This window comes from Truncatella angustata, assembly GCF_020726525.1.
Source record: "Truncatella angustata strain MPI-SDFR-AT-0073 chromosome Unknown BKA67scaffold_8, whole genome shotgun sequence".
Classification (NCBI taxonomy): Eukaryota; Fungi; Ascomycota; class Sordariomycetes; order Amphisphaeriales; family Sporocadaceae; genus Truncatella; species Truncatella angustata.
The window spans coordinates 1,531,443-1,557,781 of record NW_025763388.1 but is presented as its reverse complement, the minus strand read 5'-3'; the positions used below and the strand labels follow the sequence as shown (position 1 = coordinate 1,557,781).

Genomic DNA, 26,339 nt, shown 5'->3' with positions numbered 1-26,339 from the left:
CCCCTCCCTTTATAACTGTTATTCAGCAGTCATTTGGCTGCTCCGTCCCAATCGATGGAGCATTGTAAGACGACTACGTCTCTACTGCCCACGTTGACTTAGGCTAGCGTAGAGAACCAAGCCCAAGAATTCTGCGACGATAACAGAGGCGGCGGTGACTTGGATAGCGATCGTAAGAAACAAAAGCTTGACCCAAAACTTGCAAAGCCGACCCCAAGTACCCTTCAGGGATTTGAAAGCCTCCAGTATAGAGAGATATCCCCTCTCTCGCACCTCCTCGACACCGAAAGTACGGTCCACGGCGATGATCGTCTTGTCCGCATCCGACATCAGAGAAGTCTGGCATCGTACGAGAACAACTTGAGATGGAATTTCTATTAAGGCGGCCATAAGAATGCGCAGGAATAAGAACACGCCAAGCTCCCACAGGGCGGCATCATGGACCGGCACGCTTGGGAGAAGACCATGTGGCTGGTAAACTCGAACGTGCAAGAGTAGCATGGCGAGCATGGGAATCAAGTCAGCGAAAAACGTAGCGGCGATCGCAATGAAGCTAGGAACAGCAGTTGCCTGGATAGTTTGTTTGAATCCAGGAATGCGCTTCCATGCCGACGTTCTGTTTCCTGTGCTGAGGACAGAATGAACCCAAAACGCTTGAAGTTGTAAGGTTAGAAGCCTTGCCAAGAGGTTATCGAAGAATTTCGGAACGGCAGGAATCTGGTAGAGGCCCAAGACCAAGACACAATAGACAAGAGTTGTGGCCCAAAGGCACAGTAATCCGCGAAAGAGGGCACGAAAACCGCCAATAGACCAAAGCAGGCGATGTGTTGCACGGATGCTGGAGGTTATTGGCTTGAACTCGGTGCTATCAAGCTCCTCGATCGATCCACCGCGAGACTTTGTGTCGCCTTTGACTTCATCTTCTTCTTTTGACGATATTCGTTCGTACGTAGGCTTGCATTCAACAAAAGCCAAGGTGGGGAAAACTGCACCCAAGGTATATGAAATCTAGTATCGGTAAGCTTCAAGACAGCAGAGTATGGGAATGACTCTTGCAGACATATTGAAGAACAGGCAGGAAGACAGCTATGTTGATGATTGCAAACGCAATAAACCAGGCTGAATCAAGATCAATGGTCGACTTGTATTCCTCCCTTTTGGCAATGCTGGATGAGGAGCCATAACCTCTTGCAACCAGGGCGGCTGCCGTTCTGAGGTCCAACATTGTGAAAAACTTAGGTCTTCGCAGATTTGTCGTATAATTGATATGAAGTTGCCTTTGAAGATCGGCTTAAGTGTGCATAAGTAGACTTGTGAGAGAAGTGAGCATTTCAGAGGGTGGGCAGGTTGTTGACGAAATGATTCTGCCTGTTGGGTCAATCCTTCGTGGCTGAGCAGGGCGACACTACAGAGTCATGCCATAGTCCTAGGCTGCATCGCTACGGCGCAGCGACAATCCAACAAGATTAGCAGGATGATTCTGAAACAAACGAGGTGCACCTCCATAGGCAACTCATCGATGCACAAGCCTGAAGACACTGAGAAGAACATGGTGCAATAGTGGTGACTATTGCTTGACACGGGATGATTTCGTGTTCCATGTTCCTGTACATTCAAATATTGCAAGCGACAACACAAGGTCAGAAGTTCGAACACACAACAAACTTGGCTGTAGCCTGCCAAGCCGATACACTTCCAAGCGCACGGGATCATAACCTACGAAGTATCGCTCATCTTAGTTACACAATTCAATTGAATTCACGAACGCTTCTCCCACGCTGGCATGCATTGTCCGGATTGGAAGTCTGATGGGAGAAATTGAGTTCTGTATAATAGATAGTGATAGGTGAGCTTCGATGATGGTCAACCAAGCTAGTGCCCGTCCCCTCCCCCCAACGTAAGATTAACGGACACTACGATTTCCCAAAATTTACCATGCAGCAATCCTCTCATCCGTCCACCATCGATTGAGTCATCTCAGGACAACCCACCTTCACTCAAGCGACATCAAAGACTAATACATGGCGATTGGTTGTCCTAATATTGACCTATAGCTCCCGGGTGATTGATGGCTTCGGATTCTGCGGCAGCACAACGCTTCATCACAAAAGCGAAGAGATAGTTCAACCAAGACGTTCAGTAACGGGTATCACGTTACAACAAGAAGGGAAATCTCATATATTCATGCAATAAAAGGCTTAAAAGGGTACCTTCCATAGTACTATCCCTATCCCATCTTGACACTGCTCTCGTCCCATTCACTAGCGGCAGACACGAACGCCCACTTAACTGCTCTAGGCCTCCTTCTCTGGTACAATGCTTCCCATCTGAAGAATTGCATCCTCGATAAATACAGTGATGACAGTGAAGCTATTAGGAACGACAGTACGAGAACCTTTGATCAACGACACTGCCGTGGACTTCGGAGTGTCATTTTCCCAGAACTTTGGAGTGGACAACAGCAACATGGATTTGCCCTCCACAGCGATAGCCCATGTGTAGTAACCCATCTCATTCAGCAGCAGGCCGCTGCCCTTCTGCCCTAAGATCTCACGGCAAAAGAAGTCAGGATTGCCTCGTCCTAAGCGGAAAAACTCCTCGTGGTTGTCGACCGCCATGTTGATATGAATCGCGGTTTCCGGGATATGATTCTTGAATAGAAGCTTGCAGACGAACGACCTTCACCCTTCCGGCGCTCGGTCAGACGCTGCTGAACGTGCTCAAGAGTCAACTGCTCGGTGCAAGTCGTTCCTGATAGGTCAATCAACGTGTCCGAGATATCAACGCATGCATTCTGGTCTGGAAAAGAAGCGATGTAGTTGACCAGAGCTTCATCTGGATTTAGGGGTCCTTGATTGATGAATTTGTCTACCTTTCCGCCACTTGTGGTCTTCGGTGTGGCCATGTTCGATAATCTTTCTTAGAGATGATTGCTTAGCTATGGTGTCAGCGATATCATCCAAGAAGCTCCAGATGTCAGAAGCGTACAGATCAGTTTGAAAGTGATAGGCTTTGATTGTGTCTATGGTGTTGGAATACTCGGGACGTAGCATAGAATTTTTTGTTATTTAAGGAAGGGTGCTGTTGTATAGTGTCGCGTTGGGTATTTGTTTTGTTCCTGTAGAAACTGCAGGTGAGCGCAGCAAACGAAGCGACGAACGAAGCAACGAACGGAAAACATTGCTCGGTTGTCCTCAACAATGGTCGATTCCGCTAGTAACAGGGTACAAAAATACAATCAATCCGTTCAAGCAATGCTGTAGATGCATTGAATTGCCACGTGAGAATATCTGAGGTTAATTTTCTGCAGTGTGGCCCAAGTGTATGATAGTATCCAACTGCTCAGGAAACCGTTATATGGCTGCCCAGGGTTATGTTAATGTTTCAAATTATTAGATTGCGCGATGATCCCTTATCATTGATGGTCTCATCCACAGGTAGTTTCGATGACAGCTATATCGCGTATCGAGCTTCTAGAAGGAACCCAATAGTAAGCACTTGTGTGAGATGGCTTAATGTATATGCCCGCTGGGTGCAGATTTAAGTTCGCATCTTCCACCGTATAGCACTTCTCTCCACTCAGGAATCCGTAGTTCCGCACGATCTTAAGCAGAATAGTTTTGATCTCTCACAAGGCAAATACCCACCCGATACAAATTCATGATCCGTTAGACAATACCCGAAAGCAAACAGACTATATGAATCGCTTGCTAGACGTTCCCATCGGGTTGTGTCGACTCGCCCTGCCCAGAATCATGGGGTTTGACATGGCCATGGATGGGCATACATCGATGCAAGTATTCATTGGGATATTAAAGCCCTTGATGGCAAGATCTTCATTGGCTCGACGGTACTACGTGGTAGAATTTATCTTTAGAGGCTACGACATAATGACGGCATAAACGCCCACATAGCGAATAGACTCGCAAAGTCTCTTTAATGAAGTTTTCCAGATACGGCAACTTTTCGATGGATATATATGAAGGCTTAAGGGGTTCATCTGAAATTAGCCGCTGATTTCCAAACACAATCTGTTCTGCATATCCTGTTGCTTTGCGATTATTCGAAGACTTCACGACAACACATATGCTGGTGTATCATGCCCAGCAGCTAAAACACCTGATGGAATTGCGCATCAGGCCACCGTTTCATTCGTTGGATACACATATTTGATGGCGTGTCTGCTCTGAGAATATTGACAGTCTGGCTCGGCAAAAGATTCCTATGATTTTCTATTGAGCCTGAGTGTGCTTGTGGGTGTAAAGATTTATATACACTTACTTGTGGACCAGGGAAATAGCGCAAAGGAATTAAGTACTTATGATAGAGCAAGATTCGATGGTTTTTCTGCATGATGTATTTAGCAGAAGAAAAGTACCACTAAACTCTTGAGTAGAGATTCGAGTAACAATTCATTTCGAAGCTTGTACCACAGAAGAGACTCGAGGACAGTGACGAAAGACAATTTGTGAAAACGATCCTGCGGACAGATTTCTGAAGGACATTGAATGACTAGTGTTCCTGTCGACCCAGCTCAATTAATGAGTCAAAGAATTTATCAGTAATCGTGTATACCATCTGCGAACGGAATTCTTGATTATCGGGATGCAGCCATGACTAGCCCCGAGCTGACTTTGCAAGTGGAAACAACACTTGTAGCCGCTTTGTACCCTCGGACAGATTGTTGCTCTTCGAGTAGACGATTTCGAAGGCGCCGTATGTTATCTTAGGTCCTGAGCAGATGAACTATTTAGTTTATGTTGCATACCATCATATCCAGTTAAACCTGTTGGTGTTCTAGTCCTGGCTGTGTAAAAGATGGAGGTGCCCATGATGCTTGGCATTATGGAGGATGCGGTCAATTATATGAAGCTAAAGAGTGTCGAGTCTAAGGCTTAGAAATGTATGCAAGGTTTTAACGAAACAAGAATGGATACTATTCGTATTTGAGAGCATTCTTAAATTTACAGTTTTTCTATGCCTCAGTACTTGTCGTCAAGCCCTAGTGCTTGATGGAATAGGTACCTATGAGCTTAATACACTATGTCCTGTCTCTCGATACCAATCTTGGTGAACTTGTCAAGGTCCTCCGTCGGAAGTCCAAGCAAGGCATTCTGTAAGCCTTTCTGCTCGTATACTCCGGATCCGTCCGGGTAGAACATACGGGTATACATGGCTCTGGCAAATCCTCGCAAGTCACCCTCCTTCATGATCTTGACACCTCCTTCATACCTCTCCTTCGAGTTCTCGTAGCTGGTCTTCCAGTCCTCTGCTTTGGTTCCCGTCACGCGCAGGACGGACTCAAACATGTCCTGCTGACTGATACAGAAGGAAGAGATGTAGACGAACTTGTTTTTGAAACTCGAAAGTGTCTGGCCCTCACCATCGATAGGCAGTGAAAGTAGCCGCGCTACTGCAAGTCCGGACTGTGGCCATGTGGTCGTGTTGATAGGTTGTTTCCCGTCGTCGAAGAAGACGACGGTGCGGTTCTTAAAGTCAAACCCATAGCGGTCAGGTGACCCGCCGAGACTGAACTCGTACCAGAAATTGGACACGATGGAGATCCATGAACTCTTACCCAGGTCCTGGATGTGCTTGCGCACAGCGCGGTTCCCCTCTCCGAGGAAGATGTCGTCCCCGAGCTTGTCGTTGCTCATGTCGCAGCCCCAGTTGTTGGGGATGACAAAGGGAACGCCGGCCTCGGCGGCAGCGTCGATGAGCTTTATCTGGGACTCGGGTGGGGCGCGCACGCTCATGGTGATGATGAGGACCTCTTGGCCCTCCAGGGCGTTGACAAGGGATGAGTGATCATCATAATCCACCTTTGCGACTTTGACGCCTGCTGGGATGGCGACATCGCTGTTGGCACGGGTGATGGCAGTGACATTATGCTTGCCAGCCTTGAGGAGCTCGTCCACGATGAACTTGCCAACAGAACCAGTCGCCTATAAATGAAGGTTAGTGATGCCGGATGTGCCTTTCTTGATTCTCACTTACTCCAACGATAGCGACGTTTCTCACATGTGACATGTTGAAACGTATATTTACGAAATTGCTATTTTCGAGGGCCTTTGTTTAAGAAAGTTTAAAATCGAGAAATGCAACAACAACGAATGTAATTTGTTGTATGTCGTGGTCTTAGGGGAGCTATGGAAGCTTTGATACCATCACTGGCCGAGATCGATATATTATTTATACCACTATTGGAGCGCGGAGATGACACGCTACCTCCGGGAGCAATGAAGCCGATATCGTGCAGCGAGACAGATTCGTAACACAATATTAATCGTACAACACCTTGCCCAGCAGGTACTGTCTTGAGGTAGAGCGGGATGGCTCGGAGTTTGTGTTATGTGCCGACGGAGATAATAGTTTGCTCTATCAGGTTAGATTGATAAGAAACCTCCGGTTTGAACGGACAGTCATGTACGGATAACACCGAGCGATGGTCTTGTTCCTTCTGCCAAATGGCTTTCGTGGCAAATGGTCCTTCCAAAGAGCACTGTATACTATCATTTTCGAATAGAAAAGTCATCAGGTTGCTTTTTGAATCATGCGGGAATCCGGCTTTGAAATCCGCGAATGGATGCATTCGGTGTAATTTGCCGCCGATGATCAGTTTGAGCTGGGTATCTCAGTTTGTATGGACTACTGTTCAAACTGTAACAGCTTCGCTCGCATACACGCACTGTCCTGGTAGTACCATCAGACGCAGTAGTCAGCAGAATGCCACTCGAATTGCTTATATACGTCTTCCCTAAATGAGTTTCTTCAACACCGGCAGCCACTCCAGCAACGTCTTCCCGACCACCGCCGAGACCCAAGCACTGGTCAAGCCAACAGCGGCTGTCATAACCATAGGACCAAGGTTCTGCCAGTTTGGGCTACCCCTTAAGACATTCAACACTGCGCTCGACATCAGGATCTTTTCCACGAGACACTCTATAGCAACGCACACTGGCGTATGTACCAAGAATGTAGCATACGAGTATCTTGCATTCCACGTGAATGATGTAGCGGGTGCATTGTGCCATTGGTTAAAGTAGGACATCAGCGCAGGCCCTAAAAGGTTAAAAGCAAGTTCGTTCCAGAAGGCATATAGAAAAGACGGTAGTGTCCATCCCCCAAAAGCTTGCTTCATAGTCTCACTCAGCCAGTCGGTCGAGTCAAGATAGCGCGGTCCGGGGATGAGACACATGGACATAAGACTAATCATCAGTGCTGTCGAAAGGGGTATGCTACCGCTTGACATCGGTTCGGCGGATCCTTCCCCATCGTGAGACTCTTTGGCCTTGGTCGCAGTAGTCGTAGAATCGAAGGGGCCGTTCATGGTTTGCTCGCCTGCCGTGTATGCTAGATACCCAAGAGTATAGGCATAAACATACTGGAAGGCATATGCTGGTTGTAGCCTGATGATGGGCAAAAAGGTCCCTACAGGGTACTGTGTTTTGACCAAGAAGCTGCAGAGCACGACCGCCAACCATCCATAATTTTTTAGATCTCCGTACTTGGCAACCTTATCTGCACGGGAAGCCTTGTGCTGCTGGTGTTGAGAAGCTTTCTTCACTAGTACCGCGATGGCATCGAAACACAACAATGTCACCGTATACCAAACAGCTCCTCTCACGCCGTCCAAGTTCGTATAGTAGTGCCTCAAACATATACTAATAGACTCGAGGTCCAAGCTCGGCAGCACCATCAAATAAGCTATGGGGTTAACGACCAAGGTATATGCCACGGCTGGAATACCAAGTCGCAGGGCTTTGTTCTTCAGAAATGCCCCGTAATCTGTAGTCTTCTCCAGTGACTGTGCCGAGACGCGCCCGGAGATCCAGAAGAACAAGCCCATGAAAAAAGACTGGTTAAACATGTTGAATCCCGTCACAAGGGGCGAGGTGCCCACGACTGCAGCGGACTTGACGAGCCACCCCCCTGATCCGCCATAGGCTATGGATGTGTGATGTACCGTGACAAGACCTGTAAGAAAAGTCCGTAGATTATCCATATCATGGCGCCGTAAGGAGATTATATTGTTGGACGTCGCCATGGTGAGCGACTTTTGCGACTTACGAGCACAACATCTACCTCGACAAACTGACGCTCATCACTGAGATATATAGCTGCTGCTACCTTCGGGTGGTCGCATGCGAAATGGCCGTGGTGAACAACATCATTGGAACCAATTAGGCGCCGACCAACACTGAGTTTCGGCGTCCGGAATACCCACTTTTGTGTCGACGAATGTTGGGGTATCGATTAGGAAGGCTTGTCGGGGTTCATATGAACCTGCCAGTCGCCGTCATCATACTAGATCGCTGACTAGCAATACCAGAAATGCCAGGATTCATTCGCAGCATGCCAATCCAAACAACAAACACGATTGCTACGACGCGCGTCGAGTATTCTAGCTGCCTAGACTCCTGGAGGTACAACGCAAAACTAGTATCGTTACGTCTCGGAGTTAGTCCAATGCAAACTATGGCTTAATCGTCATCATGTCATATTAGCATGGTGAGCTGCGATTAATAACCATCAAAATTAATTGACATTGGGTGATCGTCAATAACCGCGAAAGGTGTTCATTGCGTCTGTGTGCAAGTAAGGAGCAACAGCAGGCTGACTATGACGAATGCTTTAATTATGCTCATTGGGAGAAAGAAGACATTCAAAATTTACTTGGAGGGATGACCGTTGAGAGAATTCAAATTGGTCTTCCTGATTTCTAGATCCAGACTGTCAATTGCACCCGTTGAGCGAGAACCTCGGTACAAATGTTGGCCTATGTTAGATGCAGGGACCATCAGCCTCGGCGGTCAACCGCGGCAATAATGGAGGAGTCAGTCCCAGGAAAAGATACGTACCCAGCAGGCCCCATTCTGTCAAAAACACCAGAGAATCCGCAGGGGGACTCAATTCTACGCATGCAAATCCCATCATGCCAATGAAATAAAAGAGCGAAATGACTCAAAAATAATCATGAGTCAGTCTCTTCCCGTGCAACTCAACTAGGAGATCATTGCTATCATTCTTTTACGCAACTTCAAAGTCGTGCCAAACAATCCAATAATCCATAATGGTTCCTGCATCACTTAAGTCGTGTGCGATATCGCTATATCGGGGCACGCGGTCAATTGCCCCTTTGAATGCCGCTAAACCCCTGCTGTCGGTGCTATCACACCACCAACAGAGATGGAGTTCGCACTCTCCCATGGGTGTTCCTACAGGACCGTCAAGGAAGAAAGTAACTCTGGGCACAATTCGTTCCATGTACAAGAAGAATGAACCAATTACGGTCATAACTGCGCATGACTTCCCCAGCGCGCTTGCTGCCGATACGGCTGGGATGGAGATTATTCTCGTTGGCGACAGCCTCGCTATGGTATCGATGGGTATGGAAGATACCAGTGAGGTGACCACAGAAGACATGTTGATGCATTGCCGGTCTGTGGCACGTGCAACCAAGGCGGCGTTCATAGTGAGTCTCTTTCTGCCTTCTCACTTGATGCTGAGATATGTGTTGACATATTGTAGGTTGGAGACCTGCCAATGGGCTCATATGAGATCTCATCTGAGCAGGCATTGGCAACAGCCATCCGTTATGTCAAGGAGGGTCGTGTGCATGGTATCAAGCTCGAAGGCGGTGCTGAAATGGCGCCAACTATTGAAAGGATTACCAGCGCTGGCATTCCAGTCCTAGCACACATAGGTCTGACTCCTCAACGCCAAAACGCCCTCGGAGGGTTCCGTGTCCAAGGAAAGACGTCAGCCGGTGCCATCAAAGTGTTGGAGGATGCGAAGGCTGTGCAAGAAGCTGGCGCCTTCGCCATGGTACTCGAAGCCGTTCCCGCAGAGGTTGCCAGTCTGATCACTAGCGAGCTTTCGGTACCAACTATTGGTATTGGCGCCGGTAATGGTTGTTCAGGGCAAGTCCTTGTTCAAATAGATTTGGTCGGCAATTTTCCTCCAGGACGTTTCCTTCCAAAGTTCGTCAAGCAGTATGGCAATGTTTGGGCCGAGAGTATACGAGCAATTGAGTCGTACAAGACGGAAGTGAAGGCTCGCCAATACCCGGCGGTCGAGCACACGTATCCTATATCCAAGGACGAGCTCGCAACATTTGAAGCTGCCATCAAGAGATGAGTTCGTACCAGGCACAGTTCTCAGAAAGTGGTCTGGGTTTCGACCAAATGGAAATTAGTCAAAGCTGCTGGCGAGCAACGCAGCAATGTTTTTTGCGTGAGTTTTGAATGACATTTTCAGGAGTCGGCGGGATACCATAAAGGGAGCGCATAGAAGCAGCTCATCCGAAAGCGGGCGTCATAGAATAAGCCACAATCAGTTGGTCACTTGAGTCTTTAAAGCACTATTTCACTGAATTAGCATAGCTTTTGTGGTTGTCCTTATTGAGAAGAGCAGGACATCTTTTCGCAACATACTCTATGCAAGTTCCCTACAACCTCGTCCAACGCCGGCGCGAATGCGCTGTTCACGTAGAGGAACAAGCCGTCGGAAGGCGCGACCTTTAAGGCCTTGCGCAGATGTGAGACCACAGCCTCGAACTTCTGCGTGGCACTAATCTTGCGGACCTCTCGCTGCAGTTGAGGGGCGGAGCCGACAGCCTTGAAACGTACGACGACTTTCTCTTGCTCAAAATCACCGGCGGTAGCAAGCGCGGAGCTGGCATCCTGCGGGAGACTTGTAAGTATTGCAGAGGCTGTCATGGTAAGCGGTAGCTCTGGAGATGCAGGCCGGTCCAGGATTGGAGATGGAGGGGGTGACGGAGAGTTCCGTTCTGGCACATCTGGGTACTCCATTTTGCCCCAAAGAAGATTCGCCTTATTTTCAGTGGTCGGCGGTGATGGAACTGTACAGATTGGAGATTTGATGGGTAATGATTGAGGTGTACGTGGATCATGTTGGAAGCCTTTATCGTGTGTACGGACAGCACGCGTCCCCTTCCAAGTAATTCCAGGCAAGGAGGAGAGAATGGTGGGGCCGCCTAGGTACGCTCCGCACTGTAGGCAGGTACCTGACGGTTGGAAAAGGTGGGGATCGCAAACTGTTCGGGTGTGCTACAGCGAGTTCATGAGCAATTATTAGTGGCCATGGTTCAAGTATTCCAGCACGACTCCTTTTTCAAGCTGAATTTCTTTACGTATCTGATGACGGCTCGTTCAAGAAATTTGGCGTATGCCGAGAGTCCACAAAACGGCTTTAACGACAACCGAGTTAATACACAACGTCGGGTTGTCTTATATTCCTACAAGCGATATGCAAGAACATAAAGACAGCGGGCGAATCATCGATCATTCGTCGAACATACTATGAGCTCATTCTGTGAGATTTGAGCCATTCGCCAACTGCTTGCGTTCTTTTTCTGACCCTGTTTGCTCCTGCTGTTGTTGGATATCCCCCTGCCTCACACGTCGCCGTGCGTCGACGTACATCATCATTTCTTGGTATGTAGAGGGCATAACCTTGATCGACTTTGGGACCGAGAATGTGTAGTTGAATTGGCCCGTCGGTCTCGCGTTACCATGTTCAACATCCCTCACTTTGCTATCTACTCGCACATGAACCCTTGTCACTGGATTCTCTGCATCTTTCTGGCCTGGCTCACTGCCATCTTCCTCGAGCAATGGTGGATCCGTGTAGGCGACGGTTGCGGTTAGGTACAGCACGCTGCCTACCGGGACCGGGTTTTTGAATGTGCAGGGATCTGCACTAATAAATGTAGGTCGCGCATGTGCGAAACTGGCAGCACAGCAGAAAGCAAGCTCGAACGTCTGCTTCAGATGGTAGCCTCCAAATATCATAGTCTGATGGCGATTCCTATATTGCGGCTGCATGATCGTTGCTGTGGACAGTCGTGTTCTCCCCATGCTAATAACATTCTTGGGTTGCCGAAGCCCATCATTCGGGTCGTGATATTGAACTTGCTTCAGCCATATCTTATGTATCAAAGCTGACTCTGGGTCGTCCGGTTCGGTAGACAGCAGGGAAATCTTCCTATGCTCCTTCTTGGCCAACGCTTTCGCCTCTCCAGCTCTAAAGGCCCTCTCCTCTTCAGGCGTGTCGTATTCGAGAGCGGGAACGTTGACCGGCTTTCTGGTTTCCGGATCCAATGCAACCATGGTGAATGTGCAAGTAAGCAGTACATCTTCTGGCCTGCTGGGTTCTCCTTCGGCTCTTGCTCTTGCTACTTTACACGTAATCTCTACGCTACTTCTGCCTGTAGCATAAGTAACTTGTCCACTATATTCAAGATCGCATATTTCGGTCAGGGGATGGGATAAAGTGATTCGGTCCAGGGCGGCAGTGACTGTGGTGACGCCAGGGCCAGTATGTTTATAGACAATGATACCTGATAGCGCGTCCAAGTCCATGAATATCGTACCGAGACTGCAAGCCAATCGTTAGTAGATATCCCAAGCATATTGTCTAATCAGACTCAGACAGTCAGCAGCTTACCGGATATGCCCTGACGAGTTGATATATGTATCAGATAACCAAGGATCCTGGCCAAGTGGTAGCACTACACGATGATAGCTGTCGCTCATCTTCTTGGGAGTCGTGTCACGCTCATGCGGCTTGGCCTCGGAAGAAGCCGTACTCTCGCCCTCTTGCTGTTTCCGCCATGCTTCTATCCACGGGGTGGGCAAACGACCATCCGTCAACCCCCTGAACACACCATCAGTCCGCCGTGCCGACGTCGCGTGCAGGCATCGCGTCTGAAATTGGCGCTGACAAGTTTGGGCCGGCTTTGTCACTTGCCGCGTCGATGCGATCAATTTTCTGAGGGATTGACTCCGGCTTGCCATTGTAACCTGTTTTGGCGAAGACCTCCAGGCGCGTGTGGAAGGTAAAAGGAGAGTTAAGACACCGGTATCTCGACTTAGACTTATGTAGATATGACGCAGTTGTGTAGCTATCGTCGGAGTGGAGACATATATGCATCAATTGTACGGTGGCTTAAAGGCCCTAGTTACTGTTGAAACACCCATTTTTAAGGAATAGCTTTACTAGGCCTGCCCTAGGGTGACTTAAAAAGCTAGATCTTGATTAACCTAGAGTGGTTGATAAGACTAACTATAACATTGGGACAGTACTCTACTTTATCAACACCTGCGCGCAATTCTGAATAGCATGTTACCATTGTAAGTAGTCGCTTCTTTTCCTTTTTTTCTTCTTTTTTTTTTCTTTTCTTTTTTAAATACATATTATCGCCAATCGCTAATTCTCAATTACACGTTCCGCTAGTTACGAATCGCTGACTTGTACCTTATCGCCACTTGCCAATTGCCAGCCGCACGCTATCGCAGATAAGTAATTTTTGTTCTTAGAGGGGCGTAAATGTATATCCAAGGTTTGGGTTTTTCCAATCGTAAGGCCTGTACAGTGGTCAATTGAAGGTTGCCCCTCCAACCTCGGTATAGCCATCGGATAGACTCGGATTCACTTCGTTGGGACGACGCAATATGCGAAGCTTGTCATCTTGAAAGCACACAACGTATCGAAAATACAATAATGAGACCCCCATATTAGTCTAGAGTTTCTCAGCGTTCAGCTGGCGTAATGGAGGTTTCACCCTTGCAGCCCGGACTCCAGACTCCAGACTCAAGGCGTACTCCTTCCTGTACTTCCATTATCTTTTAATGGAACGGAACGGTAGGTATTGTTCAAGACAGTGTAATGCAGCACCCCTTTTCAATTTCAATACAGAGAATCGTGACTTCCAACTGAATCTCATGATTCGCGCGACATATTGATTGTCTAACAATAATCAAGCTCTACTTTCGACCGAGCTGGCACTTGTGACGGGACAACTTCAGGCATGATATCATCCGGACGACCTGGTAATTCGTTATGTTTGTGAGAAGTTACTTTGCCAGGCGATCACCAGTCTTAAATCTACAGCCGGAAGCTACGTCAGCGGCCTACCGATTTCTGCATTTCTCGGCTGCATGCCGTGTTAACGATGCCAACATTGAAAATTCGGCGCTCGGTAACAGACTTGCATTACCAAGCAGTTATGCAGGACTGGTTATATCAGTCGTATCGAAGACTACATTGGGATTGATGGGCCGTACGGTTTCGGGTCGTTCGGCCTGCGGATAGGTCCACGATGAGAGTTTCTATGTATCATCACTTTCGCCATCCAGCTTAGAGGTATCAAAGCTGGTCATAGTCTTCAGTAAACACTACCTTAGACCCACTATACGAGTCATCAATGGATCAGCGCCAGATGTATCTCAGTTCAGAGGACTATTGTTCACGGAAACTCCTTTTGATTCTCTGCACGTTCTCCCCCACAGCCTAACACACCATCAGGCATGATCGATGCTACCAAGACCGGGCCGGAACGTCCTCAATATCTTCTCACAAAGGACCTGTATCCTTAAGTCTATAAATGAGCATTCGGGTGCCGTTTAAAATCTAGCATACTAATTCGGAATCGTTGCTAGTCCTTATAGGAGTCTTTGATGCTTAGTTTGGTGAAGGGGGCTTAGTGATGCTGGGTTTCAATGCTCCATTGGGTTGAAAGCAGCCAGAGTTACATCCTAGTTGCAATTAATTTTGTTATTCTCTATTCTACTCATATATAGCTGCGCGGCCGACATTGGACAGTTTACCGAAACAATATACTTGGTTCTCCGAACGTCCAGTCTCTTGCTGAGCAAAGGTGTCAATGTCAACATGTGGCTGCTAGGCCAACGAGCTACTATTGAGTGGGTTCGTGATGATCCTCAAGCGTCTGGTGGTGGCCCCGTCATGAATTACAATATAGGGTCAGAGCAGTGGTGCTGCTAGTACGGACTTCTACGACTACGCCTATCCTGCTGTTCCCTTATTGAACTGTTTTTCATGCATTAAACTAGGGCAGTATATTCGTGATAGGTGCAAGTACGCACAGCCCCTAGAGCAATTTCACTTATGTTGCTTAAAATTTCGGATGTGTAAGATGTCAACTGCTTGCGAGTTTACCTATATATAGCACAACGTCATCTCAGACGCCACTATCAGCTTCTACGAGGATGTCGATTAAACACAACTGTTATTGACAATGCCACTCAGTTATATCAGTACGCCGAGCGTTTTAAGAAGATTCCGAGTAGTGCTTTAATTCAAGCAATAACCAATTATTGCTCAAGTAATTCAAGTAGATTGTGCTTGGTTGCCTCTATTTATAGTCAGCTCTGCTCTCATAATCAAACAATCTTCCCTTCATGAACTAGGTGCTTCTTCCATAGCTGGGTTCCGTGGAGCGGAAGCTTTCACATACAATGGATGGCTCAAATGACTCAGAATGAAAATTGTATCAATAAACTGGAACTTTCCACGTATGCTGTATGTTTGCGTGAAGGAATTCGCTCCTGCTTTATCCCTTCCACAAGGCAGATCAGATAGGGCTGGAGACTATTAACTTACAAAGTCTCCGATTTCGTTAGCGACCCAACGGGTTGGGAAAAGAGGTTATTGCCCCTGGCATATCTATGCGCTTGGTCAGCATGATAGAATCTGGCATATGTCAACTAAACATGTGGCCGAGAATCGTATCAGAAGTAGCAGACACCCCATATTTGAGGATTGCCAGGCTACCAGGCTACCAGGCTACAGGGCCTTATCCAACGCCAACTTTTAAAGGTAATTTTGCATCAATCAGGGTGAATTATTCCAACACGTGCCTCTTGACTGGGCGACATGATAAACATCGCCACCGCGATATTGGCCCAGCCTCGTGCATTTTGGCATGAGGAACGACTTGGCACCAGATTGACTCCTTCGTGATTCGCGGGTACCTTACCCGATCTGCAGCCACAGCTCGGTTGTACGCATGCCAATGCTCTAAAGTGAAGGTTGTTCAGCTTTCTGGAAAAACTCAGTGCTGGTCAGTCCGTTCGAATTCCTCTCAGTCTGCTGACCTCCATAATTCAAAACAGGCTCCGCATGGGTGCGCAGCACCAGCAAGTAAACTCGCTCAAGTCCTCATTGTGTCCTCTTCTTTTGATCTATTGAAGTGCACATCCTACGGCCCACTATGTTATTATGTTAGCAGGTTTCATTAGCTGCTCATTATAGAGCTTACAACAAAATGTTAGCTGCCGCCTTGATCGTAACATTGGCTCATCTTATCACATTGTCCGTGGCCCAGAATTGTAGTCTGGCGCCATTGTCCCTTACTATCCAAAACACGACATTTAGCGATGGCATAGCAGTCAATCGAGGAGTCCAAACCTTGCTCGGTGGCCAACTTCTGGGACTACGCCTCTCACTTAGCCAGAATAATACACGTGTCAGGAATGCACGAGACTGCTCTGACATTCCAGCGAACTTCTCTTCTTGTCAGGGTGCATCAGGGGGCGTATTTAGTGTGTCCAACGACTCATTCACACAAGTCCCTCCCAGCAAGTGGAATGTCTCAGCCATAGACCCCCATCCACAAGATGCCACAATTATCTTTGGATATGGAACTACTGAGTTTCCTGGGACTCCAGCAACGATTGAAAAACTTCCATTTGAGGTCTGGGCTGACAGCAATGCGGCGAACAAATCTGAACTTGCGCTCGGCCCAAGCTCGTCTTTCCTTGAGCGATTGGTCGACGCAGCCTGGGCACCAACTCGTAACTTTGGGCTATACTATGGATCCAGATCGCAGAACTGGGCAAAGGATGGTCAGCTTGTCATTGGAGGAGTCGATGTCGCAAGATTCGATGCGTCCTCGCTTCAAGAGTTCCCTCTGGCCGGTTATGGAGCATCGACAAGTTGTCCTCTGCAAGTGATGCTTTCCGATGTTATATTGACCAACTCCAACGGAAATCACTCATTGTTTAAAGATCCCGATGCCAGAGTTCCCGCTTGTGTCGACACAATTCAGAATGCATTCACCTTCACCAGGACTATGTACACAGAGTGGGCTCAACTTACACAACACATTGATTATGATGGTTCAAACTATTCCGCACAAACCTACCCAGCAGACAGAGAACCCCTGATTGGGTCTTTGACAATCAAATTGTCTAACGGTTATACATCTATAATTCCTCACTACGAACTAGTATCGTGGGAGCGAGGCACAGATCCTCAGGGAAAATATAGTATCACAAACTCATCCCGAGTAATGGCCGCAGTTTCGACTGGGCAGAGTGATTTGGGAATTGATGTGCCCTTGCTTGGTGGGGTGTTTCTATCGCAGAACTACTTGCGCGTTGACTACGACCAGAAGAAATTTTGGCTTGCTAAAGCCTTGACTTCTGACTCGACCTCATCATCAATCAAGACAACTTGTGAGGTGAAGTCCTCGGGGAGTGGTACCGGAGGCAACGCCTCGGCGGGTGGCAACAACGACTTGGGCCTCAAGGTTGGCTTGCCAGTAGCTTTTGTTGTTGTTGCTATCGGCTTGTTCGCATTTTGGCTATTCAAACGTCGGTCAAACTCTATTCTTACTGGCTCAACCAAGACCACCAGCCCATTTAGACGCGCCTTTTCTTTCTCCGTAGATTTGCATGATGGGAGGAAACGCTCTGAGCTTGAGACGATAGAGAAACCAGTGGAGGTGCCAAGTGTCAATGTCACTGGCAGAAGAATGTCCGAGCTCAGTGCTATGCAAGCTGCCGAGTTACCTTCGCCTGCAACATCTCCTAATATGAGAGGTTATGTATAATGATGATGGTTGCTCTGGTTACCTTCCCAAATATTTACTAGAAGATGGAAGATTAGTTGTAATAATTCAGGCGGAGCTGAAGCGGGTACTCTACTAGGTTAGATTTTTCACTGTTTTTCGAGAGTGGTCTGATGTTGGTGCTCTTTAATGTTAATCATGTTAGATAGAATCATCGAACACTGTGTCCTTCATATGGTTGACGGGCCATAATTTCGTCTGTGAGACTCCTGATATACCTTAACATGTTTTGGAACAACATCCCTAAATCACTTGTCCAGGCAGACTCCTCTATATGTTAGGTGCATTGAGAGTCCTCCAAACATCTTGATAAAGAAAACAATATACATCATCAATGATGACCAAGAATGTCACAGGCGACTTTCATAGTTGAGATTTCTCGAGAATAATTACACATGGCATTTACCTCACAAAACCTTTCCGGGTATAACTTACAAACGAGCACTCTTCTCAATAAACCATCAATACGAGAGGGTCAGATCATCCACTATGTCACTTAAACCAGATGCGGTACCGAGTCAATACTTTTGCCGACGAATGAAACAAAGGCGTCACAGCTAGCCTTCAATTAATGCGTGTCCCCATCCTGGCTGCTATTAGTACATGAACTGGGGCGCATTGCAGAAAGCCGACATACAGGCGCAATTCGGAGTGCGCTCATATGAATATTTAGGTCGGAATCACGATAACTTTAATGATACAATAATCCGATCGATTAAGCTACGTAACGCTGGCCGAAGTGACATGGGTGAGCTAGCCAAACTGATCTACTTGGGCATTGAATTCGGAATGAACCGCTTTCCAATTGCATTCACTCGTAGAAATTTTGCGCACGTGGCGGATTCTAGATCTCCAGTTGTCCTCAATCAATGTCTCATGTACCAAGACAATGTGCGGAGTCTACTTGCCACGGTTTCAAGAGTACGGAAGCCTTGTCACGGCGAACTCGAGGATGGCAGCTTAATATATCAATAGTTTGATTCCCCCAAAAAGAATTTATTGTAAAATGGTGTCAAATCGTTCAGCTCCATGAGTATTCTAGTTATTCATATCATTACTAGTATATACTATTATGCCCTCCGGTAGCACTAACCAGGAATCTCATATGGGTAATTGCTTTCATCGCCCCACTGGCTGTTCTCAGGCCTAGCTAGTCAGACAATTCCATGTATAAGTACATCCAGAATCATAATGCCAGATTAAAATTCGTATGTATAGCAGAACGGACCATCAATGGTGCTCATTAACTCTCTAATGGTGACAGGCTTGGCACCGATATACCCGAGGTCGACAATATCATCAAGTGTTGTATTTGCCGACGCTGGGTAATTCAAGAACGTGTTGGTGCCAGCAATAGCGTTGCGGCGGTTGCCAAAGTCCAGAAGTTGCCAGATCCACCAAACGAGATCGATCATACCATGATGCAGATAGAAGACCTTTGGCCCAAGTGTCAGCAAATAACGTTGGTATTTACCAGGGGGTCTGGTACTTACGGGCTCGCCAGGGCTGGTAAAGACATCCCCTGCAGGATCACCGCCGATAGTGTAGTGACCACCACCGTGCACACCGATGGACCCAGAGCCGGGAATTCCTTGCATATTCATTTGGAAATCGGCGATGTTGTTGTTCTGGAGAATCAGTTGGATGATGGAGGTCGCATTCGCATAAGCAGAGTTAACACCGGCAGATACATCGCGCTTAAGGCATCTGGGGTTGTAGTCCAAGCCAGTGCCAGTGATCACAGAACCGTTATTCAAAGGCAAGTTGACGGGGCCGAGGTTGACTGTCATGTTCTTGAAAGGACCAGAGGTCACGCAACCTCCTCCATTGCCGGCAGGGAGGTAGATTATGGGGTAGTTGCCGAGTGTCAGAGCAATGGGCCCCTTGTTAGCAATGTACTTACCCTGACCTCCCATACTGTAGGCGCTGCCATCGAAGATGGGCGACGAGACAGGGTCATTGACGTACAACGCCCAATTCCAGTAGGGTTGGTAACCAGTGTAGCCACACTCATTCCGCAGAGCTTGTTCATAGCTCCAGGTGAAATATCTGTGCCATGCGAGGAAATTGCCCGTGTAGTGAATTGCCAGAGTTTGGTTGATGTGAGCTGCAAGAAAGTCATCATAGCGTGACCTCACACCAGGAACAAGCTTGATCGGTGTTTTCGCTGGTAGTGACTGCAGACATATCACGGCATCGGTATAAGCCTTGCGGTCCTTCTTGCTCAGAGAACCCCTAAAAGCATATTAGTTATATAAGCCGCCAACTTGGATAGCTTGGCATCGAGGTATTTGACTTACCATGGCTTGCGAACTACGAGCTTGTCCTTAGTGCATGTGCTAGACCGCTTTGACGATGTATGTGTTTCGAGCAAGTCTGCTTCAGTAGCTGTTGCATTTTTGGCCAGGGCCTGAAATTTAGAAAAAGAATCCGAGGTTCCGTCTAAACTTGGCGCAGCCAAGGCTGTGACGATCAGGAACGCGGGGATTAAGCAGAACAACTGCATGTTTGATAGCAATCGACCCGAGAGAATGGATTTGTCTGAGGTGGCTGCAGATACCTGTGTGACTCGAGAGGTGCGTCTCCTAGTGTTATACTTTATGGTTGCCGGCCCATCACAAATCTCGAGACATTGTCTCTCTTATTGCTACGGAACTTACCTGAATGATTCGGCGTTGGCACCCGCACGCAAAGATTGCATGCGAAAGCTGCATGCGCAAGCTGCATGCGCATTGCATAGTCGATAATACTCTGAGAAACTCCGCAAGGGTGGGTAACCATCCAACCATTGTCTAAACAAAAATAATTACTCCATAATATATTCTATATTATAGGCTAGGATTATGACTCGGCGATCTTAGCAAGAAAGACCTTGCGTTAGTTGAACTTGTTCACTGTCGATGGAGCTAGGAATGCAGCTAGGTTAGATTCTTCTTCGATTCTCCATTTTCGGACGGCCCTGGTCCAGGGCTAAAATCGATCCACTACACTGCAGAAACGACAGAAGCGAAGCAATAGAAACGAATGTCTGGCATATATACAGAACTGGCGCCCACGTGTTGCCTGAAATCTTCGTCGGAAATACCCAAGCAGCCAAGGAACTGAATTACGTAGGCAAGGCAGGGTCATGACAATATATATAGCTCACCTTAGGTTTTGATGCGGTAACCAGGTTAGCGACATGCTAACATCAGACGTTCAGCTCTCGGTGGACGCCGACGTAGAAGACTGTACAAAATAGAGTTAAGTTCCAGGGACGATAGCCCCCTCGAGCGAAGTTCGACGTTAAGCTCAGTAGATGCCGTGGAGCAGCTGAACTAGTATGGAACTAAAAACTAAATCCTATGTGTAGTTTTCTATTCTTATGTTTATTATGTGCCTTAAGAAATCGATCAGTCAGCCAGTATGGGAAAATAAGAATTTATGGTGGCTAATACCTTTGTCCTTGCATATGTCTTAGTGATCTTTCTAGTGTGAAGGGGTGCACCCTATTGATAAACATGTAAGACTGTTTCTTCCTCTAAAGTTGCACGATTTGAGACGATTTGAGACAATGATGATGTAGAAAATAGGCCTTCCTGATGATCTGATGATCCCACAAAATGGATTATGTAAGATGGACCAGTTGACTCTCCTTCGTCGTGCCACGTTCAGCTGCAGAAGATCGGCCAACGCTCAGCCCCCCAAATTAGCCAAGCCGCCACCACTGGAAGCTCTCCCAAGCCGAAATAGACACCGTCCCATACCCTAGTTTCATGGCTCCCCTTGGCCACGGCATCGCTTGTTGTTACAGATCAGGTGAGGACAAAGGTGCCTTTCTAGAAACGTTCCAGAAAATATTCTGAGATGGCGTTGCTATGCAATCGCCCTAATGCAGTGTGATAATGAAGTGTAACCCACGATGCTAATTCTGGTTTAAACTATGCTACGGTGAACCACTTCAGGGCTAGACTGGTGGTGTCTCTCGTCCTGATCGTTTATAGCGCTCAACAGCTGGAACTGCTCCTTCTAATAGACGTGGTTCGTATTGATTCATAATCGCCGCCACAAAACAATCCATGAAATCATCAGCGATGAAGCAGATTCTCTAGCTGACACGTGCAGTGTGATCCACGTGGTACGGCGTTTACATAGTTTGTCGTCTCCGTGGATATATATGTTTACAGAATTATCTCATATCGTCATAGAATGTGTGCTTGTCGGTTCCATATATTCGGTGCACACCCAGCGTGAGAACCTATATCAATTCTGATCCCTATTCTTGAAGACAGCGACCATGAACTTGCCAGGCTGGGACCAACCCAATGAGAACAGGGGGCCTGAGATTATCGGTGTCGTGGCGACGGTAACTCTTCTCGCCCTTATTACCGTAGGCATGAGGAGTTATGTTCGTTTGAAGGTTGTGAATATGTTCGGACCCGATGTAAGGATCGATTGCGAAAGAACCCTTGGTATATGCTGACTGCCGATCAGGACTGGGTAATCATCATAGCAATGGTAAGACAGTAAGCTAGACGGTCGACTACCATACCTCGCGGCGACTAACAAAAGGATCAAAAACAGATGCTGTCCCTCACTGGCCTCGGTATCGTAGCAGGTGAAGTAACATACGGCGCTGGTCGCCATACAGCATACCTTGACCCTGATACCAACAGCTATGGGTTGAAGCTCAACTTTTTCTCTCAACCCATCTACCTATGGGCCACCCCACTAGTCAAGGTGTCTGTCGGGTTCTTCTTGGTGAGACTATCGCCGACAAAGTTGTACCGTCGCGTCCTGCAGGGTACCATAGTATTTCTGGTGGTGTACACTTTCATGTGTTTCACGACGTTGCTTCTACAATGCAAGAACTTAGCGGTAATATGGGACCTGGAAGTTAAAACGACATGTTGGCCAATCACTACATTGCTTGGTCTGAGTTATGCGAACTCGAGTCAGTGAATCTCAAGTAATACCAAACGCTTCTAGGGAATTTGCGCTGACAGTCATGCAGCTATTAATATCCTGACCGACATATTATTTGCATTGGTTCCAATCCCTATGCTTTGGAACGTTCAGATCAATGTTCGCACAAAAGCCTCGTTAATCTGCATTCTGGGCCTTGGCGTCTTGTATGACTGACTTATTCTCCGTCTTTGTGTTAGACCAATAGCTCATCTTCTTCAATAGTGCAAGTGCAGCTGGAATCGTCAAAGCCGCGTACATACCGAATTATGGCAAGACTGGAGACTTCATGTGGGATTCTGCCAACCTCACTATCTGGGTCGCGTAAGAAATCTTCTCTTGGGGGTGATGAACGCCACACTAATGTTGTTGGACAACCAGCACCGAAACGAATATCGGTATCATAGCGGCTAGCCTTCCATGTCTCAAGCCTATGTTCAGGCGTATGCTGGACAGCTCGGCCCGATACATTTCTCCATCCAACAAGAACGGCTACAACCTGCGCACGTACGGCTCACGGTCAGGACCTGGCTCAAGGTATAACCGTTCCATTACGACACAAATTGGGACGCGACATGCCAACACTGCGAACAACCCTGCTAGTGACTGTGCGGAGAACATGTTCTCAGGCAACAATATGCCGTCAAGTGGCATTACGAAGACGACGATAGTCGTGGTGCATCGGTCAGATTGCGATGCACGTACAGACAGATCAAGTTGGTCAAAGAAGAACAACATCCAACCCGAGCAAGAAGTCGAAGATATGGTATAAAGCCTCCGTGACTCTGGACAAGCGGTGTGCATGTTAAGATAGATATCCCTGATACTCCAAACCTTCATAGGCTTTGCGATTAATTACCTTTAATACTGCCATGCGCGGACTTATCTCAAAAAGTGGTTCTGCGATGAAATCGATGAGAGCTTTGCTGTAGTCCCCGATGAATGACCTAGATCCAAGTGAACTAGTACAAAGGGATCGACAAGGGGAAAAGGGCGATCTATAGAGACGACACAAGAAGACAAGGAAGTAATCGAGAAATGGACAGAAACTGGGATGTAACTGAGGTGGGCCATTCGAGACCTAGATTGTTGATTGACTAACGCGACTCGAGTTGCATCCGCAGAAAAATTGGACCTTCTTGACAAATTTTATGCATGATGCTTTCTGGCATACCGGTAACATTTGAATTATGGTGTTGAGGAATGCCCGATGCTTTCAATGGTCTTGCGTTGGAAGATATCACAAGAGTTCATGATTCATCTTCTCCGCCATCGTCTGAACCGTCCTCGGCCATCTCTAAGATCACGTCGTCATGGTCGGAGATTTCGTCATCTTCCTCGTCGTCTTGAAATACATCGTACCCGCTTCGACCATAGGTATTTCGTTCATAGTCGGCTTCGCCTTCACCACCTTCGTCGTTAAACTCGTCGTAATCCTTTTCGGAAGCCGAGTCTCCTTCGCCAATGGGTACTGCTGCACGGAACGCACCAATTCTCTCAGCAAGCGACAACTGTCTCGGTTGTTCATCCTCTTCGGAGCTTTCATCGGAGGACTCTTCAGACGACTCTTCCGACTCGTCCGCGCCGCTTTCGCTACTCTCCGACTCCTCTTGGATATGACGTGCCTTAATTGCTGTCGAACTTCCACTGTCGACGCGTTCTGTGTCTTCATCCTCTTCAGAGTCAGAAAGCACTGCGCGACTTCGTTTGACTTTTGAACGTATCTGTCTGCCTGGTGGAGTAGCCACGTCGTCATCCTCTGATTCTGAAGTGAGGGCGTAAGCTTGCTGCTTTTCCAGAGATACCAGCTCGGATGGACCACTTTCAATTTCCTCATCCTCCGAATCAGCCATAACCCGTCGTCTTTGGCGTCTTTTTTGTGCGGGCACATTATCAGAGTCCGACGCCTCTTCTTGGTTGATATCTGGCGAATCCGATTTGAGATTAGAGAAGTCTGCCCCTCTCGGCCTGTCCCCTGATTCATCTTCCTCCATCTCGCCCTGGAGGGGGGAGAACCCGCCGAAGGAGGATACTAGTGGCGACGTATGCTGCACCACTAGATCATCCTCACTCTCGTCTTCACCGCCGTCTTCGTCGATTGAGTCATCGTCGATGCCCTCACTTTCGTACTCATTTTCCGATTCCAAGTCTGAGTCCTCGCTACCGGAACTCTGATAATCCTCAAAAGTTCCGGCAAGGGCGGCTGTCTTGAGCTTTTCAAATCGTTGAACTCCGCTCGTGAACATGAATTCAACCATCTGGAATGCCTTTATGCCGTTTCCTGCCTGGGCAGTACAGGGCCCTGTCTCTGTAAACTCACTTTCAGGATCTCCTTCGGTAGGGTTGACATCGGCGGCCAAGACATTACCTGTCGCTTTAGGCCAGCAATACATTGTTTCAATATCTCTGCATTCTCCTAACCCTTCTTCCTGAGTCTTGCGGTAGAACTGCTGGGATGAACCAAGCACGCACCACTGTAGGTGCGTATGTCGATAGTCTGAGTGACCGGTGACAAAGTATATTGTCTCCAAATCTGGAAATGTCGTAGATGGAGAGGTCCAAAGCAGACGGACGACAGCATCGTCTCCTGGGATGTACTCTTCCTCGTCCTCGCGAAAAGCCACCCTTTTAAATCCCCGTAGAAATGGACGCAGCTCGTTCATTCGGCGCAAGCCATGGGTCCAACTGGTACTTGGTAAAATGAACATATCCCTAGATTTGTGGCATGGAATCTGTGCCACTCCGCGACCGAGGTCTGCTATGTCTGGGTAGAACTTCAGTGCGAGTGCACGACTTTCGCGATGGGTGCCGAGAACAGCTCTTGCTGGAGCAGACTGTGCAGCTAGCGTCGGGCCAGCCCAGAGTTCCAGACACTTGCCATTATCCGTTATATGACACTCAAAAATACGGGCTGGTGCCCGCATATCCGGATCGAAGAAATCCCAGATGCGAGAACGAAGTTCAATAGGCAACCGACAGAATTGAGGGAACAGCTCCTCGATGTGATCGAGTCGCGACTCATCTTCATCGTCATCGTCATTGTCATCGCCAGATTCCTGCGCTTCGATGTCCAAAAAGCCGTTGGCCTCATCTTCACTTGACTCTTCCCAATCTGCGGGCCCGTGCCGATCCACATCAAGCTCAGATTCACTCCCAGAGCCAGAATGCACTTCCTCGTATTGGGTTCCTGCCATTGCGCTGAGTTCAACAGCTGGGACGCTGTCAGTGGCTACTATGTGGGGATGATCAAGTATACAATATCGTTGAATCTGTCCAAAACGACACGTTTGCGAAAGAGAAACTAACACGGCTGATGATGAAATGTTTGAGGCGGGCACGAAGCGCGTTCAAGACATAAGCCAACTTTGGAATCGATCGGGTTAGCGCGTAGATAATTTAAGCACGCCGGGCGACTGCTGCCACAGAACGGGTGTCTGAATTCGGTGGAGCTGGTGCAAACACCGCAAACCCAACGACCAAATAATCGACTTACCACCAGAACTGATTTGGCCATGAACAGGAAACAGTGGGTTGGAGCGCAACAATCTGCTATTGGTTCCATGAGATAGTCTACATTACAACGTCAGCGTTTGTCCGTAAAGTGCATCGTAGACGAGCATATTCTAACTCGAACAAAGCTTCCTGGAAAGTGTTACCATTGGGACACCCTATTCACGAGGTTCCGAAGATGAAAAATGGCAGTCACGAGTTTGGA

General features: G+C 47.7%; 10 protein-coding genes across 10 annotated transcripts; 3 read left to right on the top strand and 7 right to left on the bottom strand.

Annotated features, from left to right (window-relative positions):
* Positions 1-81: 81 nt before the first annotated feature.
* Positions 82-1,225, bottom strand: BKA67DRAFT_662532 (uncharacterized protein; the record flags this gene model as incomplete). The annotated part of the gene is made up of 2 exons (XM_046108019.1): positions 82-1,008; positions 1,061-1,225. 2 exons carry the CDS (start codon positions 1,223-1,225, stop codon positions 82-84), a joined length of 1,092 nt encoding a protein of 363 aa, XP_045954282.1.
* Positions 1,226-5,033: 3,808 nt separating this feature from the next.
* Positions 5,034-6,030, bottom strand: BKA67DRAFT_594681 (CipA protein; the record flags this gene model as incomplete). Its single annotated transcript, XM_046105074.1, has 2 exons — positions 5,034-5,945; positions 5,998-6,030. 2 exons carry the CDS (start codon positions 6,028-6,030, stop codon positions 5,034-5,036), a joined length of 945 nt encoding a protein of 314 aa, XP_045954281.1.
* A 727-nt stretch (positions 6,031-6,757) lies between these two features.
* On the bottom strand, positions 6,758-8,047 carry BKA67DRAFT_539614 (acyltransferase 3; the record flags this gene model as incomplete). Its single annotated transcript, XM_046100668.1, has 1 exon — positions 6,758-8,047. The coding sequence occupies one exon, from the start codon at positions 8,045-8,047 to the stop codon at positions 6,758-6,760; it is 1,290 nt and encodes a 429-aa protein (XP_045954280.1).
* A 1,161-nt stretch (positions 8,048-9,208) lies between these two features.
* On the top strand, positions 9,209-10,140 carry BKA67DRAFT_662528 (3-methyl-2-oxobutanoate hydroxymethyltransferase; the record flags this gene model as incomplete). The annotated part of the gene is made up of 2 exons (XM_046108018.1): positions 9,209-9,475; positions 9,532-10,140. The coding sequence occupies 2 exons, from the start codon at positions 9,209-9,211 to the stop codon at positions 10,138-10,140; spliced, it is 876 nt and encodes a 291-aa protein (XP_045954279.1).
* Positions 10,141-10,300: 160 nt separating this feature from the next.
* On the bottom strand, positions 10,301-10,721 carry BKA67DRAFT_523856 (ubiquitin-like autophagy protein Apg12-domain-containing protein; the record flags this gene model as incomplete). The annotated part of the gene is made up of 2 exons (XM_046098515.1): positions 10,301-10,363; positions 10,437-10,721. The coding sequence occupies 2 exons, from the start codon at positions 10,719-10,721 to the stop codon at positions 10,301-10,303; spliced, it is 348 nt and encodes a 115-aa protein (XP_045954278.1).
* Positions 10,722-11,330: 609 nt separating this feature from the next.
* BKA67DRAFT_523391 (HotDog domain-containing protein) lies at positions 11,331-12,821 on the bottom strand (the record flags this gene model as incomplete). Its single annotated transcript, XM_046098464.1, has 2 exons — positions 11,331-12,402; positions 12,472-12,821. The coding sequence occupies 2 exons, from the start codon at positions 12,819-12,821 to the stop codon at positions 11,331-11,333; spliced, it is 1,422 nt and encodes a 473-aa protein (XP_045954277.1).
* A 2,718-nt stretch (positions 12,822-15,539) lies between these two features.
* Positions 15,540-17,662, top strand: BKA67DRAFT_683012 (uncharacterized protein; the record flags this gene model as incomplete). The annotated part of the gene is made up of 2 exons (XM_046108962.1): positions 15,540-15,645; positions 16,101-17,662. 2 exons carry the CDS (start codon positions 15,540-15,542, stop codon positions 17,660-17,662), a joined length of 1,668 nt encoding a protein of 555 aa, XP_045954276.1.
* Positions 17,663-18,879: 1,217 nt separating this feature from the next.
* BKA67DRAFT_594678 (uncharacterized protein) lies at positions 18,880-20,186 on the bottom strand (the record flags this gene model as incomplete). Its single annotated transcript, XM_046105073.1, has 3 exons — positions 18,880-19,116; positions 19,174-19,915; positions 19,981-20,186. The coding sequence occupies 3 exons, from the start codon at positions 20,184-20,186 to the stop codon at positions 18,880-18,882; spliced, it is 1,185 nt and encodes a 394-aa protein (XP_045954275.1).
* Positions 20,187-21,956: 1,770 nt separating this feature from the next.
* Positions 21,957-22,952, top strand: BKA67DRAFT_594677 (uncharacterized protein; the record flags this gene model as incomplete). The annotated part of the gene is made up of 5 exons (XM_046105072.1): positions 21,957-22,103; positions 22,154-22,177; positions 22,244-22,613; positions 22,674-22,791; positions 22,850-22,952. The coding sequence occupies 5 exons, from the start codon at positions 21,957-21,959 to the stop codon at positions 22,950-22,952; spliced, it is 762 nt and encodes a 253-aa protein (XP_045954274.1).
* Positions 22,953-23,874: 922 nt separating this feature from the next.
* Positions 23,875-25,818, bottom strand: BKA67DRAFT_539606 (uncharacterized protein; the record flags this gene model as incomplete). The annotated part of the gene is made up of 1 exon (XM_046100667.1): positions 23,875-25,818. The coding sequence occupies one exon, from the start codon at positions 25,816-25,818 to the stop codon at positions 23,875-23,877; it is 1,944 nt and encodes a 647-aa protein (XP_045954273.1).
* Positions 25,819-26,339: the final 521 nt, after the last annotated feature.